Here is a 20,976-nt window from a genome sequence, read left to right as displayed (position 1 = left end):
CAAACGAGATGTCTGTAAAGGGATAACTGCTCCTCGATGCCCAGAAAAGTTGAAGGAAGAGTGGTTTCTGTGGGATGTCCTAGCCCTGGCTTACCTTCTGCCATGGACCATTGGTGGATGGTAAAGTTGGGGAAAGGGAAAATAGCACAGAAAAGAAAATCAGAACCAAAAGATCAGAGAAATGGGTGAACATGTTGATCCTTGTGAAGATACACCTGATGAGGAAATGGCAAAACGATCTACAAAGTCAGGTACTTTGTAAAATATAAAGTTGGTTACTCGACCTGAACAAATAGAGGAAGGGGTAGTTACTGTTCACAGGAAACAGATCATGAATGTGATCGGCTGCTAAATGTAACCAGTGACCTGCCAAAGAGTGAACAGAGTGATAAAGTATCCACAACCAAACCCAGTATGATAATGACAGTGGACTCGGTGACATCTCCTGACTTCACAGAGTCAAAGAAGACTGAGAAGGCATCTGAGGCATCGCCTGTACTGATTCAGCTCTTGTGTGTTTCCTCGACACCCACATGATGTGTACAGGGGGAAGTCAACAAGCATATCTCACCAAAAGCACCGAAAACAGATGACCCCTCATCCCCTTGAATGTAGTATCTTTAATTCCTACACCTTTGCCTAGTGAGGCAGCAATATCTATAGCAGTGATAGCAGTGGAAGTTTCATCTGTGTTTCCAGAAGCCTGTGCTAAGTCTCTTTTAAAGTAATGACAAGGTAGAGGATTTGTCACGGAGTGAAGACATAACAAAGTGGAGAGACCATGAGATCCCACATAGTGAAGATCAGGGGAGTATTGGTGCCTGGGAAGGAGATCAAGAAGCGATGATGAGCTTTGAGTCAGAACTGCCCTCAAGGCATCTTTCTTGTATTCCTTGCAATTAAATTTTAGCGAGTTCCTTGAAAAACGTTTACACAGGAGGAAGAAAGTTGAAATGGCCTTAAAATGGTGCAAAGTTCATAATTTATTCGTGCATTCACTGTATGTACTGAGAAGAGAAGGACACAAAAGTAAGACTTCAGTTTTGGCTGAACAAGTCAGTGTCAGGAAGTTTATTTCAAAGCTGTTGATCTGTTGGTCAAAGCAAGAAGTGACTTAGGTGGGGTTTTTCTACTTTATAAAAACATAGAACTTTAATTTATATAATGACGACAATAGATTTTCATCTGGATGTCATTGAATATCAATGGATGTAAAGATGCATTCTGCATGCATCAGGTATTGTCCCACTGATTGAAGGAGAAACTTGGAGTAGCCTTTCTACAAGAGACCCACTCAACTCAAGAGGTTGCTTTCTAATGGCAAGGATCTATGGCAAGGATCGGCGTATTTCAGTCACCTAACAGATACATCCTGTGGGGTGGCTATCCTCTTCTCATCATATTTTAAGTCTGATACGCTTGTGATAAATGAGGTCAGTTGAGGCCGTTAGTTACACATGAAAATACAGTTTGAGGATGTTGTTATTAACCTTATGAATGTTTATGAGCCATGTATGGAATCTGAAGAGTGCGTTTCTTGGACCACATGTGGAGATGTGTGCTCACCTTGCCTGACAAAGAGTATGTAATTATTGGAGGGGACTTTAGCTGCACTCTCAATCCCTCCCTCGATCGAGTGGGTCAAGAGCTACATGGTCCCTCTGCTAAAGTGTTACAAGATATCGTAATGTAATTAAACCTGAGAGACATTTTGTGTAGACAGCACCCCCACCAACACAACATTTACATACACTGGTATCAGGGGTGGCCATATCTTGCAATCTTGACTGCACAGAATCTATCTGTCTCACCATTGGTACAGGAATGACAGTGACTGCAGTATCAAATTTGCATATTTTACAGATCATAATCTGGCCTGGATAAAACTTTCTCTGGCTGAGACAAGGTCTGGTGCTGGTCTCTGGTACTTCAACAATAACTTAGTTCAGGATGAAGCTTTTCTTTCAGTATTTTGGAAGTATATTTGAGGAAAGCTTTGAAAAACAGAAAAGGAGATTTCTGTTCACTTGGACTCTGGTGGGATGTGTTGAGGGTACGGTTGAAATTGTTGTGCCAGGAGTACTTACAGGATATGGAACAAGTAAAACACTTGGGATAGAGATCAGGAAGATAGAAGAGGAGCTGTTATCGCCTGACAACACTTAACCCTGCTGAATTACATTTTTACGAAGAAAAGAAGAATACTCTGAAAGTGTGCAACAGTGAGAAGGCACGGGGAGCATATGTGCGCTCTCAGTTGCAGTTACTTTTCAAAGACGAATATTCCCTGAGCTATCTTCAAGCTTTGGAAAAGTGCAAAAGTTGTGCTAAAACTATATGCAGCGTTCTGGCAGAAGATGGCTCTTTTCACAATGATTGCAGAAGTGTTCATGAATGAATTTCAGCCTTTTATGCTCAGCTGTACTTGCGGAAAAGTGTGGACACTAAATGTTGTGGTATGTTGTGGAATAGCCTTCTTGTGGTTGCCCCCAAAGGATTGAGAACGACTCGATGCTCCTTTGTCTCTGGATGAATTGACAAATGCTCTGCAAAGTCTGTCACTGGATAAGTTCCCTGGAATTGAGGGCCTATCTTGTGAGTTCTACAACAAAGTATGGGAATTGATTGGGCTTGATAACCGAAGTTTAGTCAGAGGCAGATGATACAGGCCTAATGCCGCGGTCTTGCCGTCGAGCAACTTTGGATCTCATTGCGAAAGGAGCGAGACTTAAGAGACATGAGAAACTACTGCCCTGTGTCTCTGTTATGCATGGACTACAAAATAATGGCAAAGCTGTTGTTAAATTATCTGGGACCTGTGTTTCCAAAATTAGTGTTCCCTGACTATTCATAAGCTGTCCTTGGCAGAACAATATTTGACAATATATCTCTGGTCAGGGACTTCATACACTGTGCGGACATGAGTAAAACTCAAATTTGCACTTTACTCTGGATCAGGAGAAAGCATTTGACTGAATGAACTATGACTACCTTTTTGAGACCTAATTATCCTTTAGGTTAAGGAGGAGATATGCAGGCATGCTGCAGCCAATTCTGCAGAGTGCGTCATTAGAGTGAATGGTTCCTTGCTTGCGCGTTCCATAGTTGGCCTCGTTGTACACGTGACACCATGTGCCTCTGCGATGGAAAGTCCACAGCTCGCCTAGCCCACAGAGAAGAGGTTTTGCATATCCAAAATCAATTTGTTTACCCTGTCTATAAATTACATACACTGCCTCCTCAGCGCCACATGTAGCAAACGACTTACTCTGACAGAACCCTGTTACATGGAAATCTAACCGACGCAAAACACACAGACCATACTACACTTACCACAGTCTAGTTTTGGATCCACTCCATCCCCCTCTTTCATGTAACAATACTTCTAACACAAGAAAAAAAACGTGCTTAAAAAATATGTAAAATTATGGAGGATGAAATCTCAAAAAAACAACCAAACAAGGTTGGAATAACACCATATTACGATGCCACAATACGACACAACAATATAACATCATGATAACATGATGATATCTTTTGATGTTGTTCCATCACAATAAGTTAATATTTAGTAACAAAAGTAAAATATCAAAATATGTCGTGATTGTAATCAATAAGAAGATTGTGGTGTCGTATTATGGCTTCGTAATGTGGTGTCATTCCGACCTTGTTTGGTTGTTTATTTTTGAGATTTCAACCCTCTGTTTTCACATTTATTTATTTTTTGAAATGTTTTGAAAAAAATTATTGATGTTGGGTTTTTTTAAGGGGAATAGATAAAAGAGTTTATAAAGAAAGCAAAATACACATATCCAGATCAGTAAGATAATATACAGACATCAGTTTGTATCACCCACTGAGCTGTGTCTATATGTGGTGGCCAAAATATTGGCACCCTTGTGCACTTTTTTCAAATAACTCACAATTTTCTCAAAAAATAAGTTGAAATTGACAAATGTATTTGGTCTCCGCAATTCTTTAAATTCACTGTTAATATTACAGAACCTTTATTTTTGATTCAGAACTTAACATATCTTTTTTTAAAAAGAAATGGCATTAACAAAATTATTGACACCCTTGACTAAATATTTGGTAGCACAGCCTTTGGACAAAATAACTGCAGTCAAGCACTTCTTATCGCCATGAGTGAGCTTCCTGCACCTCTCTACTGGCAGTTTGGTCCACTCTTCTTCTGCAAGCTGCTCCAGTTCTCCCAGATTTGAAGGGTGCCTTCTCCAAACTGCTGTTTTCTGATCTGCCCACAGGTGTTCAATGGGATTTAGATCTGAACTCATTGCTGGCCACTTCAGAACAGTCCAGCGTTTTGTCTTGAACCATTCCTGTGTGCTTTTTGAAGTGTGTTTGGGGTCATTGTCCTGCTGCAAGACCCATGACCTTTGACGGAGAGCCCAGCTTTCTGACACTGGGTTGAACATTGTGCTCCACAATGCCTTGGTAATCTCCTGATTTCATGATGCCATGCACACATTCAAGGCCCCCAGTGCCAGAAGCAGCACATCAACCCCAAAACATCACTGAACCTCCTCCATATTTGACTGTAGGGAAGATATTCTTTTCTTTGAAGGCTTCATTTTGTTTTCTATAAACATAGAGATGATTTGCTTCACCAAAAACCTCTAATTTGGTCTCATCTTTCCATAGGACATTCTCCCAAAAGGATTTTGGCTTGTTCAGGTCTGTTTTGGCAAACTCCATTCGAAGTTTCTCATGTCTCTCTCTCAGCAGTGGGATCCTCCTGGATCTCCTACCATCGAACCCCCTTTCATTGAGTTGGCAATGGATGTCGCGAGTTGAAACTGATTTACCTTGTGTCTGAAGATCAGCTTGAATCTGTTTGGCTGTTGATCGAGGTGCTTTCTCCACCATTCGAACAATCCTTCACTGCAATCTTCAATTAAGTTTTCTCTTCCAGCCACGTCCAGGGAGGGTGGCTTCAGTACCATGAGCCTTAAACTTCCTGATAATGTTGCGTATGGTGGACACAGGAACATGAAGGTCTCTGAAGATGGACTTGTAGCTGTGAGATTGTCCATGCTGAGCTACAATCTTGTGTCTGATCTCCACAGACAATTCTCTGGTTTTCCGTCTTTTCTCCATGCTCATTGCGGCGGTACACACAGTGACACCAAACAGCAGAATGATTCCTTTTCTCTTTTCAAACTGGATGAATGAGTGATTTTTATATTGCAAGCACCTGCAACTCACCACAGGTAAGTTCAATTTCAAAGTAAAGGAAAATCAACTGCTTGAAATCAAATTATTTCTAACAACTTCTGAAAGGTCATTGGCATTGGCATGTCCTCTAACAACTCCAATTGATCATTGGCATCTCCTGCGATGAGGCTGAGTCTTTGGGCCTCTCACTCTCTCACCGCAGGCAGGTTGGTGGTCTTTCTGTTTTCTCCCATCTCCTCTCCAGCCTCGCACCCCCCCGCCCCCCCCCCCGCTCTCTCTGCGATTTGTCCCCACTACATTTCCACAGGGCGCTCAAAGTCCGCCAACAACCCCCTTCTGGTAAAACTACCAAAATCACGAATCACTGCTCACCTTCACTCTTTCATTCCTCTTTTTTCCCGCCTTTGGAATAAACTCCCTCACTCTATTCTTTCCCATTCTTCCCTCCAGGCCTTCAAAACAGCTGTTCACCACCACCTCTTATCATCCCCCATCCAAATCCTCGATCTTTTCTACCCCCGTTCATCCACCCAAGCCCACCTCCTTCAAATTCCCAGCTTTCCTTCCTGAAAGTCCCTGTAATGTCCATCTTGTATTTCCCATGTTCCCCACCCCATCCCTCTCCCTTCCACAGATCTCCAAATGTCTCTGTTGCCCACTGTTTTGTCCTTCCCACTCCCTCCCCCTTATCTCATTCCCCCCTTGCTGTGTGTTGTGTGTTTGCTCTCATACGAGCATCCACATGGTATCAAATTTTTTTTTTTTAAAAGGTGCCAATAATCTTGTTTGGCCCATTTTCGAATTTCTGTGTGTAATAAGTTAATATTTAGTAATTTTTTCAGCTTTTTTGTTTTGTTCCACTGCAAACCAAAGAAATACATATGTGGACACCAAAAGATTTTTTTTAATTTCAACAATTTTCTGGAAGAAAAAGTGCAAGGGTGCCAATATTTTTGGCCACTACTGTAACTGGAGTGAACCTGCTGCAAGCACTTCTGGGGCGAAGCAGCCATCATTTTGGAATTCCCTTCCCTCGCAAGAACGAGAGAGGTACAGGTATAGCTGGGTGTGATAAGCGCTGGACTTCATTGGGTTCCGTTTGTTGTAATCTGCAATATCAAGGAAGCAGGAGAATCGCCATAACGACAAGGAACATCAAGAATGATCCGTTTAATCCATCACTCCAGCCACGAACCCACTCCTCCCTCTGTGTGATGACAGCATCGCCTCTTTCCCATCCCTCCCCTTCAGCTTGCACAATCTTCATACGCTTCTCCAGAGACTGGTTCTGACATTCTACTTCACCATTTGCCTGTGGCCACTTTGGAGTCACACGATGGTGGTAGATGCCCATAGTGTCCATGAAATCCGTAAATGTCAAAGCAATGAATTGTGGCCCATTGTCTGAATACAAAGTGGCTCGTATACCATGCTTCACAAAAATCTCTGTTGAAGCTGCCACCAGTATCTCTGCTGTAATGGATTGCATTATTACATACTCATATTAATGACTGTAGTAGTCAATCACAACCATTACCGACTCTCCAGATGGTAACGGACCAAAATGTTGACAGCTGCATCCTCCCATGGACCCACTGGAAGCAGCATACTTCAGACAGGCTCTGGTGGATTTGGTCAACGAGCAAGTTGACATCCATGGCAGGATTTGCTAAATTTATCCATGCCTCTTTCCCATTCCTGGCCACCAGACTTTTGTCCTCAAGTTCTGTTTTGTACCAACAATTCCCAAATGACCTTCATGTGCTGTCGGTCCCTCCACCGGCTCAATTGTGTCCTGTTCAATAAGTGCTTGGATCTTTGCTTCAACTTTACTCCGCTTCCCAAATGGTGTTCTTCCAACCAGCTGAGCAAATGGTTTAACCTCAGGGTCGATTGTCAGTTTAACTTGACAGCCTTGTAGCTTTCCGACCCCACTGAAAACCGGCTCAAACTCGTGTTTCAGGTCTGCCTCAGACATTACCGCGTTTACTCCCCGTCCAATGTGTAATATACCCAATGCCTGGACAGTCTCTTTACTCATCAACAGCTCCCCCTTTCCCTCAATCACCATGAATTCCACCCTCGTCTTCCTTCCACCCGCGCTCACTTCTGCAGTAAAATATCCCACCCTCTGAAGTGGCACCGCTGACCTGTATGGATACAGCTTCTTTGTGAATTTCCGTGACTTGCATGTTATTTTATTTTGCTTCATCCCTTGCCACAATGCTCTGTCTATCACATTGCTATCACTTCCAGAATCCACCAGGATCTGCACATCCACACCAGCAATCACTGCAGGAACTTTCTCCTGATGCCCATGTCCCTTTACTGTAAAAGCACAGCCATCATCATCATCATCATCATCATCATCATCATCATCATCATCAACATCATCATCATCATCATCGCAATTCCTGTTCTTCTCCACTCGACAAACATTTTTGCCACATCTATCAGTTTTACATTTTCACTTCCTCGCCGAATGATCCTTTCCTCCACATTTTCCGCATAATTTGCCTTTAGCGGGGCAACTCAAATCCTTCGCACTACATCCCAGATGTCCACATCTGAAGCATTCTTTATCTGTCTTACTCAGGCATAACCTACTCTTACCTCTCTGGGTAATCTTGTTGACGTGACTACTGGAGTTTGACAGAGACTTTCCAGCATGTCTAGTATACAATTTCATCACCTGCAATTGAGCTTCAATTGTTTCAAACATTGAAGAAATCTTTATTGTTTCTGCCAAAGTGAGACGGTCACCTTTCTCAAGTAACTTGTGTCTCGGGTTATCGGACATGCAGTGTTAAACCACTTTGTCCCTGATCAGATTCTCCAGATCCCTCTCAGAGTTGCATCCACCAGAAGCTTGTTTGAAACGTGTCATAAACTGTGCCATATTTTCCCCATTAGTCTGCATCATCGTACTGAAAACATGGCGCTGAAACATATCATTCGTGTTTACAATGTAATAACCGTTTAGTGCTCTCACTGCTTCTTCAAATTTATCTTTTTCTCCAGTACCACGAAGCATCTTGAAGGTCTCTCTCACTGCTGCACCAGCATTGATCAATAATCGTGCTCTCTGCTGTACTCTTTGGACTGATGTCACACCATCAACAAAATAGGCCTCTACTGTCCACATACGATTCAATCTCTTCAAGCCACGTCCACCATCGCACACTCACGAAGCTCGTGTTACCCGTCCTATCGAACCCGTCCTATCCTATTTATGCCTCGAATAGCAGATAAATCGGTCCCTCCAAATGCCATCGTGACGTTCGGTGCACACTCGATCCACTTTTATCCTCGTCGCCAATGTCACGTCGTCGAGCCCAGGAAACACAGAAACCAGCGTGATTACAGATCACCATGATGGTTCGCGGTGCTCGTTTTAATCAGCCATCTTAGGACCTCCTCTTCCAATTGTTGTTGTTGTTTCATAGCATCGTGACATTCAAAAGTATCCAAACAAAATACAAACCATTATCATGACAAGTACGTCGATAAAATACACACTCGAAAACCGCACAAACACCGCACAGAAACAAGTCCTGGCGAGGGTCTGCAATCTTTGATTGCTCTTTCTAATTCATTTTGTCAAATACTTTGCACATCCACAATGCCGACTGCTGTGTAATTCTGCAGTAAAGTAGCCGAAGGAAATATTTACTTGGATGGTGTCTCCTCTCTTTTGTCAGCAGATGTTTTCCTTTGTACTTATTGGTTCGTGGGCGCCAGCAGTGACCACTATTTTCGTTGTGTCTGTGTGTCTGTCTGTTTGTGACTCTCTCCAGAGCATAGCTCCATGACGTTTGATGCGATCTTAATGAAACTTGAACAAAAGCTAGATATCATGGTCTAGTTGTCTTTTTGTGTGAGGGGCGTCCCACGCCCCTTGTGGGCGGAGCCGCGCCCACTTGAACTTTTTTTTTTTTTCGATTTTTTTTCTCGCAATTTCTTTTCATAGAAGCTGTGCATAATGTCCAAAAGTACAACATATAAAAAATCCGATTCGATTTGGTTAATTTTGACGGAAGAGATAGGTTTTTACGGTAGGGCTTCCTCAATAATGCCCGCGAACCATCATCGCCTCCCAGCTTGTCATTCACACAAACGTGCATTCTGTCTTGTCATTTTGGCACCATGAGCCTTTCCTCCCACATTCCATTTCTCTCCTGTCAGGAACTGACCTCTAATTGGGAATTATTAAATTATCATATTGACATTACATTCAAGCAATGATATTATGTATTGTTGCCCTGCACCTCCCTCACCCCACCCCCAACCCCAATCACAGAAATGTTCTACGAAAACTCATGGCTCAGCCACAGGCTCCTCGAGAAGATGTCTTGTCTCTTGAGGAGATACTTGCTGAGGGCGCTGAGGGACTGGATGGGTCGGAGGAGACCAAAATGGTTGGTACATCGAAAGCGGATAAAGCCAGGTTACGCGCATTACAAGAAGCAGCTTACCACAGCACTGAACATGGATTTCTGGAGGTTACCATGGAGCTTCAGGAACTCGGTGAATGTTTCATACAACTTGAATGACCTCATGCTACAATTGCACTACGATGCCAAAATATAAAGTTGCGATTCACTATATAATTTACAGGTCTTTACATGCACCCTATAATCGGCCATCTCATCACTGTGTGTTTTGCTCACATACAAATGTACACAATAACATGACAAGTGCACAAATATTTGCAGGTGTACCATGGACACTGCATGTCTGGCTGGAATCTCTTCAGACAGCCTGCCGTCAAGCTCGGCCTGGCTTACTCCAGACATTATTACTCGAGTTCCCAGCAGTACAAGCTGACTTGCAAGTTGATGGAATGATTACCCAGGGTATACCACTCCTCTTCAAAGTTTTGTGCAAGTACAAGGTGAGTGAGTTTCAAAAAATATTCTTCACCTGAACATGAGGGTCAAGGTGGTGATCCACTAAGTTTGTCACCTGTTTGTGTTAACTGTTTATTTTCCATCTGAGGAAAGTTGTAACCACCAAAATGATGTTTAATTTCGAATACTTGTATGTAGTAACTTCATCTCATTGCTGGACATCAAGGCAGCTTTCTCGTGGCGTTACAAATTATGAATCGAAAAACAACACTTTACATTCCGACATATTGGTCTGTGGTTTTATTCATGTTGTGCCTTGATAATGAGTACCGTGGGATTTACCTTTTGAAAACTTCAATAATTTACTGGCATTTATACAAAAAAATTTGTGTTATGCACTGTTTAAAGGAAACAAACTCATGTAAATGATTTAATAAATCTGTCATACATCATGCATTGGTTTAGGGTGAAGCAGTGAGCAAGAGTGTGGCTTCAATCATCAGTTCCTGTTACGGTCTCAAGCCTATCCCTGACATCTCTGACCGTGAACCTCACCTTGGAGCATGCCTTGGTTGGTCTCGTCATATAATTTTTTCCTGAATATTGTGCACTAAATACTGAAAAATATGTGAGAGTGTTTCCAGTTAAAGTTTTAGATTTCTTAATAGTTGTGGTTGATTGGAACAAATCATTTCCTAATTTGTCACATGGATGATACAGGGATTCCTGTTGCTACATATTGCCTGGAGTAGCATCAAAAACTCATTTCATTCTACAACATGACTGTTAATAAAAAAACATTCTCTGGATTTTATTTGAATCATATGCACTATTTTTGAAATGGTGCATATGACTCATGATGCTATGTGCAGGGCATCACAAGGCCAGTTGTGCGTGATACATAGCCGGATTTGTCCCAGATTCCTAATGGTCATTTGAATCTTATAGTTCTGGTCCGCTCAGTTACAACACATAGGGCCTCCATTACTGCTTGGCCTTCCTGTTGAGATAATATTCAGCATGATCATAAATACCATTTCTTCCTCTTCTTCTTCTTCTTCTTCTTATTCTTATTCTTCTTCTTCTTCTTCTTCTTCTTATTCTTATTCTTATTCTTATTCTTCTTCTTCTTCTTCTTCTTATTCTTATTCTTATTCTTATTCTTATTCTTATTCTTATTTTTATTCTTATTCTTATTCTTATTCTTATTCTTCTTATTCTTATTCTTATTCTTATTCTTATTCTTATTCTTATTCTTCTTTTTATTCTTTTTATTATTCTTATTCTTATTCTTATTCTTATTCTTATTCTTATTCTTTTTATTCTTCTTATTCTAATTCTTATTCTTATTCTTATTCTTATTCTTCTTATTCTTCTTATTATTCTTATTATTCTTATTCTTATTCTTATTCTTATTCTTATTCTTATTCTTATTCTTATTCTTATTCTTATTCTTATTCTTATTCTTATTCTTATTCTTCTTCTTCTTCTGTATGCAAAATATGGCTCAGAGTGGCATTATTTGCTCAGTCAATAGTATGCAACCAATCTTCATTTTTATGCAGCACAAGGCTGTGCAGTAGCATCATTGGCTTAGAGCATGGCTTTACCACTGAAGCAACACCCTCTGTAGGTTAGGGCAAGAATTTGGAATTTTGCCATGGTGCCGATGATAACTTGCCTACTCTTCTTGGAAGAGACTGTGGGGTCTTTGACATCCAATAACTAATGCTGGCAGATGTGACGTTCAGTTTCACGCCCATCCGAGGGATGGTACACACATTACATTAATGCCTTGCCCTGCCTGCAAGACACCAGGATGACAGTTTATAGTTGGGATGAGACTCCATCCCAGGCTTGGAAAACTCGGAGGCAACTTTGCATACATCTCGGCTCTCCTGTCTACCCGAATACCATCATATTACTATATATATATTTATATATATATATATATATATATATATATATATATATATATATATATTTTTTTTTTGACCTCCTCCACACATCTCTCGCCGACAAAGAAGACATACACATGGTAAGCGCAATGCTGTTTCAAACCCTTCCCAGAGTTCTTCAACAACTCGAAAGACATTCACACATCATACACGCATGAGATTCCCAATGCTGCACACCCCTCAGCTACCAGACCCGTTTCATCGCTTATTGGTGAATCATTAGCGATAGCGCAGAGAGCAATGCATGACAATGAAGCTCCCAAGCATGTATACCACATGTGGTACATGCATGGGAGCCTCAACCACCGCTCGCCAACTCCCAACTTCTGCTCCATTCGTCACATTGTCCTTCACATTTGTCAACTCTGGGTCATGATGGCACTAGGCCTTCCTCATTGTCTGCGTCAGTGACCATGCGGTTTATGCATGATGTAACGACCCAAAACTACACCTTTTCAGTCACGATTGCTTACAGCAGGAGGTCGGAATTTAATGAAATAAAAGCTGGGTGAGCCAAAGAATTGATGAAGAAGAAGCACATGTATGATTTAAAAAACAAAAACACAGTGGAAGGGAAGTAACATAACGGCTCCACTTTCTTTTATTCCAATGCACATGGTCGACAGCTCCACTGTCATTTTGTTGTGACCTTTAAAATCCTTGGTCTTTGAAATTGATCCAAGTATGGCATGCAGAAGCCATCTGAAATCGGAGGTCACGTGGTATGCATGCACACATGACACTGAATGTCATGTTGCCTTTATTGGGTCGGAAGGGCCTCTTTTGATTTATTATTGCTCCCGACTGCAACCCCACTTCCTTGCTGGTGTTCAGCAAGGTGTAAACTGTAAGCAATGTGCTCATTTGGCAGATGGCCATTGGTGCTCACAGTCTATGCATCTTCAGCTGACATGGGACATGATCTCTAACTTATGGCTCCACAAATCGAGGGGGTTTAATATATATATATATATATATATATATATATATATATATATATATATATATATATATATATATATTCAGTCAAAATAGATACTTCCAGCTTCTTGTTGTTGTTTGTGATTGATTGTCAGAACTGTAAACAACTGGTATATCTGCATGCTACCCACAGTGTCAGTCAGCCAACTATTCTATTTTATTTTATTTTTTCAGCAGTTGCAGCCCACTACTTGGGAAGGGAAGCAATCCATATACGCATTTGTGGCTCACTGGCCTTCATTATGACAGTTATGACAATGCCTTCTTTTTGAAGGTTGTAACAAAAAAAAAAAATCAAACATTGCAACAAAGCTGAGGACATGCAGCTCAGCTCCAAGGCCAAAGTACACAGAACAACAAGGCTTACATATACTTCAGCCTGAAGGTTGAAACACATGCATCAAAACCCACAGGACCGGAAAGTATGATCACACAATAACTGGGAACCACTCATCTTATGACAGCACCATATTTTATAAAATAAGAAAGGTAAAAAAATCGAATGTTATAACAAAGCTGTGGACGTGCACCTTGGTCCACAGCTAAATTACATTATCCAACAAGGCTTGTCTAACCCGTGCATGCATGTATGTACTTCAGCCTGAAGGCTGTTCGAAGCACATGGTCAAACAAACATGCATTGGAACCCACAGGGACAGAATGCTTAGTTATATCATCACTGGAAACCACTCTTATGGTGGAAGTGTCGTGGGTCAACAAGAGCGCCATTTGGCTGTTGTTGCTGTTGTTGTTGTGGTTCTTAGTAAGGATCGATTTTTGAAATGTGCACCCATTGGTCGGACAACTGCCGGACCCCACCAACATTTATTGTTTAACTCCACCCACCATGCCACCCAGACAAAATAATATGGCCGCCATCTTTGTTTTCTAGTGGGCCTCTAAGACGTCAGGCCTGTAGGCCTATGCTGATTACACACTGTCCATGTTTGTTGTGTCAGATTTCCATTGGCTTTGTTTATGTTGAGTGTTACTCACGATGAGGATCCGTTAAAAAATCTAATCATATGTCGAATAAAAATTATTGGTAAGTTTTAATGAAGCCCATCAGCACACACAGTATGCACCTCCCTAAAGCCTCGTGGTAATTTTGTATTGCGAAACATCATCCGATTTCCATCAGCTATGTTACTCACGATGTGGTTCGCATGCATCTTGTGTTACCTCTTCCACAAATTAGTAACTTGCTTCACTCATGATTAAAACTGCACCACCACTTGGTGAAAGTCGTTTGCTCGATTTATGTTTTATTTTTGAAAGTTTTCCCCATCAATTTTTGTGTATAATGTATTTGTTCTCCATAAAATAAATGAACTGTAAACTAAAACCGTGAATGAGGGGTCACCTTGTCCACCTTTAATTTGCGGTCGCATAGGGGCCATTCAAAAATTATGTAACGCTCAGAGGGAGGTGGGGTCATGATGGGGTTGGGGAAGTATGCCCAAATGTTACGGATTACAAGGGGATTGGGAATGGGTGTTTTCAGTGGCATTACATAATGCTATTAACCAATGGATATTTTGTTTACCTCTATAATAAGCACAGTTTTTGCATTCACATCTTACATCATAAAAACTGTTTGGGATCCTCGGATCCTGAGTTCAAATCCCACTTGGCTGTTGAATTAATACCAGGTGGGGTTGACTCTGCCTGTCATCCTTCCGAGGTCGGCAAAATGAGTGCCAGCTTGCTGGTTTCCTGTGTCAGAGTGACGACCCATCCAGGATTGTGCGCAATAATCAAGGAGACTGCTTAGGCAGCACCAACGCTCTGCACAGAGTATGGTCCTAACAGATGGATGGATGGATGGATGGATGGATGGATAATAAAAACAACATAAAATAAATTGGGGAAATTGTAGCATGTGGTACTGTATTGCATTTATGTTGCAGTTTGTAATCACATTACGGTCATTCTTGTTATAATATAAAAGGTTTAAAAAAAATCTTTAACTACACACATGCACCTCGTCCAGAAGGCTGAAGTACATTGCCAAACAAATACACACACTCCAACTATAATGGGATATATATGGGCTATAATATGGGCTATAATGTATGGACATACAATTGAACTTCTCCCAGAAGGGGTTGATTTACCTCAAGGGTTGAGTTGGCAAGCTAACATCATCTTCTGGAATGGTCACTATGGACCCTTGTACCACAACAGCATTTGCTACTGACAGGATAGCTTAGGGGTATGACTTTGATATTTTGGTATTCCGTGATACCTTGTGTTTGTAGTTTTAACATATGACCTTTCTTCCGAATGTAAATAAATTTTCTAAGAATCATTTTCAAAATGGTACTTGTTACAACTTTGAAGGCGATACTTTCAATGATTTAGATATGCCATATGATGGCTGCTTCTCCATCTTTTATATGAATTCCAGAAGCCTTTGTAGACATTTCTATGATATTCAAGATTTTTTTGTTCACCTTCAATCATTCCTTTTCTGTTGATGGATTAACTGAAACTTGGTTCAAAGTCTCTTCTCCTCCATATATTGAAATTCCTCATTACAACCTTGTTTCATTATTCACGTTCTGATAAAATTGGATGTGGAGTTGCTATGTTTATTAGTAGTTCTTTGAAATTTTGCCTACATGATGACCTTATGTCATCTTCTGAAAGCTATCAAAGCATATTGATTGAAATTGAACGTGAGTTTTCCTGTAATTTCATTGCAGGTAATTTTTTTCAACAACAACAACAAAAATTTTCAACAATGTCTTGATTGTTGTCTTGATGTTATTGCTGGATAAAATAAACTGTGTTATTTGATGGGAGATTTTAATTTAAACTTACTTAATTGTTCTAATCATCAACCCACTGACGAGTTTGTTACTACTTTTTACTCATTTGATTTTATCCTCAATTTACCCCTCAAAGTACTACCCTCATTGATAATATACTAACCAATAACAATGATGATATTTTTGCAGGTATCCTCAATACCTGACATTTCTGATCACTTACCTCTATTCCAGATTACTCTTTCATGCTTTCTAAACTCTACTTCTGTTCAAAAGAGTTATGTCTACACTTGAGGTATCAACTGTAACACCTTGTGTTCTTTTACTGCAGATATTAAATCCATGGATTTGGGGGAAGTCTATAAATTCCATCAAGCCAACTCTGCTTATGATACTTTTCTTTCTCTCCTCACTAACTCTGGCAATCACCATTCCCCACTTATTACTAAAAGGAGTGGAAGAGGAAAGACCAATCATCCATGGCTCACCCAGTCTATTATCAATTCCTGTAATTACAAAAATAGGCTGTATCGGCGCTTTTTACATAATCTCTCTGAGAATAATGGTTGACATTATCAGAGTTACCGTAATATATTAACCACTACTATCCGACTTGCCAAAAAAATATATTCCATAAATAAGTTTAATATGAATAAAAATAACATGAAGAATACTTGGTGTGAAATTAATAAAATTATTGGCTCAGGTAATAAAGCGGATATTCCTAAAAATTGCTCCGATGGGCAGGAGGTTTACTCCAATCCTCGAGATATTGCCAATTCCTTCAATCATTATTTTAACTGACATTGGTGCATCACGAGGTCATAAAAACTCACAAACTAACATTCATTTCAGGGACTATTTGCACAATTCCAATACGTCATCCTTTTTCCTTTAACCAACAAATTATTTTTGAAATAATTGAGATTGGCAGTGAAGCTCAATACAACGGTGCCACTGGGTTGTAGCTTTGATGAAATTCGTTCTTCTGTGATAAAGTCTGTCATATATTTTATTTCTCACCCCTTAGCCCATATATTCAATCTATCTTTGCCTCTGTCATCGAAGGTGAAGGAGGTTATGTTTTCACCCCTTACTGTCTGTCTGTCTGTCTGTCTGTCTGTCTGTCTGTCTGTCTGTCTATCTGTAGGTTTGTCCGTTTGTCTGTTTCTGTGTTTAGGATATCTCAAAACGTTATGGACAGATTCTGATGAAACTTGGTGGACAAGTTTAGTGTGCGACAAGGATGAACTGATTACATTTTGGTGATTATCTGGATCCGGATCCGGCTACTAAACTTTTTAAAGTAATTCTTCACCATTGAGTGATAGGGCCAAAATGATATATAGCACGATATCTCAAAAAGTTGTGTGCAGATTCGGATGAAACTTGGTGGGCAGGTTGAGTGTGTGACTATGACAAATTCATTCGATTTTGTTCAATATCTGAATCTGTATCTGTATACGATAATTATTTAATTCAAAAAATGTATTTGGCCTGACACGATCTCGTGGATCAGGCATTACGTGGCGGAGTTATGCACTGTACTAAGTTCCCTTCTAGTTTCTTACTAGTTCTGTTCCTCCATATCTGAAAGTTGCTAAAGTTACTTCCATTTTCAAAAGTAGCGATCGTGAGGCCATTCACAATTACTGACCCATGTCTGTTCTTCCATGTTTTTCTCAAAATTTGGAGAGACTTGTTTCTAACCATCTAATCAAATTTCTCTCTAAATTTAACATTATTTTCGATCAGCAGTTTGGTTTTTGTAATAAGTACTCCACAGATACGGCTCTTATTCATATGGTGCATTTATTTTCAAATATCCTCCCTGACAGATTGTATACCGCTGATGTTTTTGTTGACTTGTCCAAAGCTTTTGATACGATTGCTCATCATGTTCTTCTCTCCAAACTTCATTTTTATGATGTTAGAGGTTGTGCTCTTGAATGGATTAAAGACTATCTTACTAATAGGCAACAATTTACAGTCGTTAAAAGTTCTAATTCTTCATGAAGAGCTATCAGCCATAGCTTTCCCACAAGGATCTATACTTGGGCCTCCTCTTTTCCTCATACTTGTTAATGATCTACATACCTGTTCTTCTTTATTATCTTATTTTCTCTTTGCTGATGATCATCTATTCCAATCCTAGTTTGTGACTCTTTGATCAATAATCTTAAGAGTGAGCTCATTAACATTTCATCCTGGCTCAAATCAAACAAACTTCTAATAAATCCCCAAAAAACCAAGTGTATGTTCTTTAGAAAATCCACTGAATCGCTGTCTGACACTATTTCTTCTATCTATGTTGACAATGAACCAATTACTTTTGTTCATTCAACAAAATTTTTAGGTGTTAGCTTTGGATGACAAACTCAGCTGGATGAATCCTATTTCATCGACTACTATTTTTAGCATCCTTCCTCCTTGTATGTTATGCTCCCTGTATAATGCCTTAATTCTCCCTTACCTGAACTATTATAACATTCTCTGGGAATGCTCTAGTAACAATCAGCTACACTCACTCTCAGTTATTCAAAAGCGCGCTATAAGGATCTGTACCATTTGTCATCCACAGGACCACACCGCACATCTTTTCACCAAAGTCAACACATTAACACTTTTTGATATTAATAAATTACATACAGGGATATTTATATACAAGCACATCAACAAACTTCTTTCACAAGTCTTTTTATTGGATTCGCTAGATATCCCTCATTGTCGGGTTTTCCGTGTGTGTGTGTGTGTGTGTGTGTGTGTGTGTGTGTGTGTGTGTGTGTGTGTGTGTGTGTGTGTGTGTGTGTGTGTGTGTGTGTGTGTGTGTGTCTGCAACGGGAGGCTCCACAGCACTAACCAGCAAACCAATTTTGATGAAACTTGGTGATCAGGTGCCATGTGGGGTGGGAATGTGCGCGTTTGAGTTTCGTTGCTAAGCAACCACCCATTGCTATGCAGCAGCCGAAAAACCACGTTCACTATTTTCAATACTTGTCCTACAGTGTTGAATGTGGAGAAACGAGACTTCGGAATTAAACACTTCAAGATATTTAGAAAATTTTACTCGAGCCAATTTTTGATTTAGGTTTTGTTTTTCAAATGGTAGTCTTTCAAAAATAGGGTGTCGATTTACCGTCATATTTTATGAGGAGTGCCAGTTGGCAAAATACGCAATAGGAAAAATCTTGGCAGGCAGAGGAACAATTGTATATGAACCAATACGTCTTGGCAATGAATCTTTGTCGGTGGATCGGTCAGAATGAAAAGCATCAGATCCAGTGCTTCAATCCTAGCGGGTCCCTCGTCACCTACCGGCTTGTCTTACTTTACATGAGTCCATGATATCCACACTCATGACACGAGATCACAAGATAACTTATTTCTACATTTTACTCACACATCATACTCTATTAATACACTACGTTATTATGGGCCACGTCTTTGGAATAGTATTGTTGGAGCAGTAAAGGCACAGTTGTCTTTGGGTCGGTTTAAGTCTTTTTATGAACGAAATTTGATCTCGTATTATTAAAATGTTTCCTTTCTTACACATTGATTTGTTGTTCACTCTTGCAAGTCTTTGCCCTATTGTTATTACATTCGCTTTTTTATCTCTTTATTCTTGTTATTCACAGTATCCTTTTTTTTTTTTGGACACACCGTCAATGCTCGTATGAGAGCAAATACACACACAACATACAACAAGGGGAGCAGGAGACAAGAGGGGCTGAAGAGGGAAGAAAAAAACAGTGGGGAATAAAGACATAAGGAGATCTGTGGAAGGGAGAGGGATGGGGCGGGGTACACAGAGTAAACAAGATGGACACCACAGCGGCTTTCAGGTCCTTACATGACAGGGACTTTCAGGAAGGAAAGCAGGGAATTTGAAGGAGCTTGGTTTGGGATGGATTAGCAGGGATAGAACAGATCATGGTTTTGAATGGGGGAAGACAAGAGATTGTGGTGAACAGCTGTTTTGAAGACCTGGGTGGAAGAGTGGCAGTGAAGAGAGTGTGGAAGTTTGTTCCAAAGGTGGGAAAAAAAGAGAAATTAAAGAGTGAAAGTGAGCAGTGATTGTTGATTTTGGTAGTTTTTACCAGAAAGGGGGTTACTGTTGGACCTTGAGCACCCTGTGGAAATATGGGGAGGACATATCTCAGACAGAGTGGGGGGGAGCTGGAGAGTAAATGGTAGAAGACAGAAATGGCAGAATCAACCAGCCTGCAGTGAGAGAGTGAGAGACCCAAAGACTCAGCCTCACCGTGGGAGATACCAATTATCCTAAATGCCTTGGTTTCCACAGCGTGAAACTGAGAAAGATGAGATGCAGGAGCACCAGCCCAAAGGGGAGAGCAGCATTCCATCAGGCTGCAGATGAAAGCTTTGTATGTGGTCAGGAGCTCAGTTGTGCCAAAGAAGGACTTTGCACAATGGAGGATTCCCAGTCGGTGACTGGCTTTGGAGGCGAGGTTGTAAATGTGCCTTTCCCAGGAAAGATCATGGCAGATAGTGAGACCCAGAAGCTTGAATGAAAGGACTTCTTTCAGAGGATTGTTGAGAAAGTTGATGGTGGAGGGGGGGGATGGTTCCCGACGGTCCTTTTGGAGAGGCATAATGAGAGTGTGGGATTTGTCAGGAATGAAAGACATGTTCCACATGTTGGACCAGCTTGTGATTTTATCCAGATCTGCAGAGAGCGAAAAAGTTGCTGCCTGCCGATCTGAGGGATGACAGATGGTACGGCATCAGCAAAGAGATAATGACAATTTTCCAGTCAGTCCGAGATTTTTTTCCAGAGTCCTTGACCATTTTTCCTTAATTCTTTGCCATTCATTAATTTTGGTCAAATTTATCATTTGTCATTTATGTTGTTTGTCCATAGGCATATCAATACAAGCCTTGGCTTCTGAATATACCTCCATATTTGCTTCTGTATATTTTATTTTTGATTGTATCCTTCTGAGTTCACCAAGTTCCAGAAATATTACTTTCATATATTTTGTTTTACCGTACTTATATTGGCAACTTTGTAAATAAATGTTTTTTTTTTAATTGAAAAAACAAAAATTGAAATTGATGTCTTGCCCGAGTTTGAATCTCAACCCAGTCATAAACTGTGACCCTTGTGTTTCACATGCAGGGTGATACACCATTGTGTGCACCATCCCCATGGATGGACGTTAAATGGGTGTCACATCTTTGAGCATGAGGTTG

General features: G+C 40.5%; 1 protein-coding gene across 2 annotated transcripts in view; it reads left to right on the top strand.

Annotated features, from left to right (window-relative positions):
• The window catches only part of ABTB2 (ankyrin repeat and BTB domain containing 2), a 234,954-nt gene that overhangs the window by 198,849 nt on the left and 15,129 nt on the right, over positions 1-20,976 (top strand). For both annotated transcript variants that reach the window (XM_085890955.1, XM_085890947.1), the window contains exons 11-13: positions 9,497-9,723; positions 9,912-10,090; positions 10,512-10,617. In XM_085890955.1, coding sequence (XP_085747081.1) covers positions 9,497-9,723; positions 9,912-10,090; positions 10,512-10,617 — 512 coding nt within the window. The remainder of the gene's footprint in view (positions 1-9,496; positions 9,724-9,911; positions 10,091-10,511; positions 10,618-20,976) is intronic.

This window comes from Eptatretus burgeri, chromosome 1, assembly GCF_056783735.1.
Source record: "Eptatretus burgeri isolate ZD-2024b chromosome 1, Ebu_testis_v1, whole genome shotgun sequence".
NCBI lineage: Eukaryota > Metazoa > Chordata > Myxini > Myxiniformes > Myxinidae > Eptatretus > Eptatretus burgeri.
Note: the sequence above shows the minus strand (reverse complement) of the source record. Positions and strands in the feature narration are given on the sequence as shown.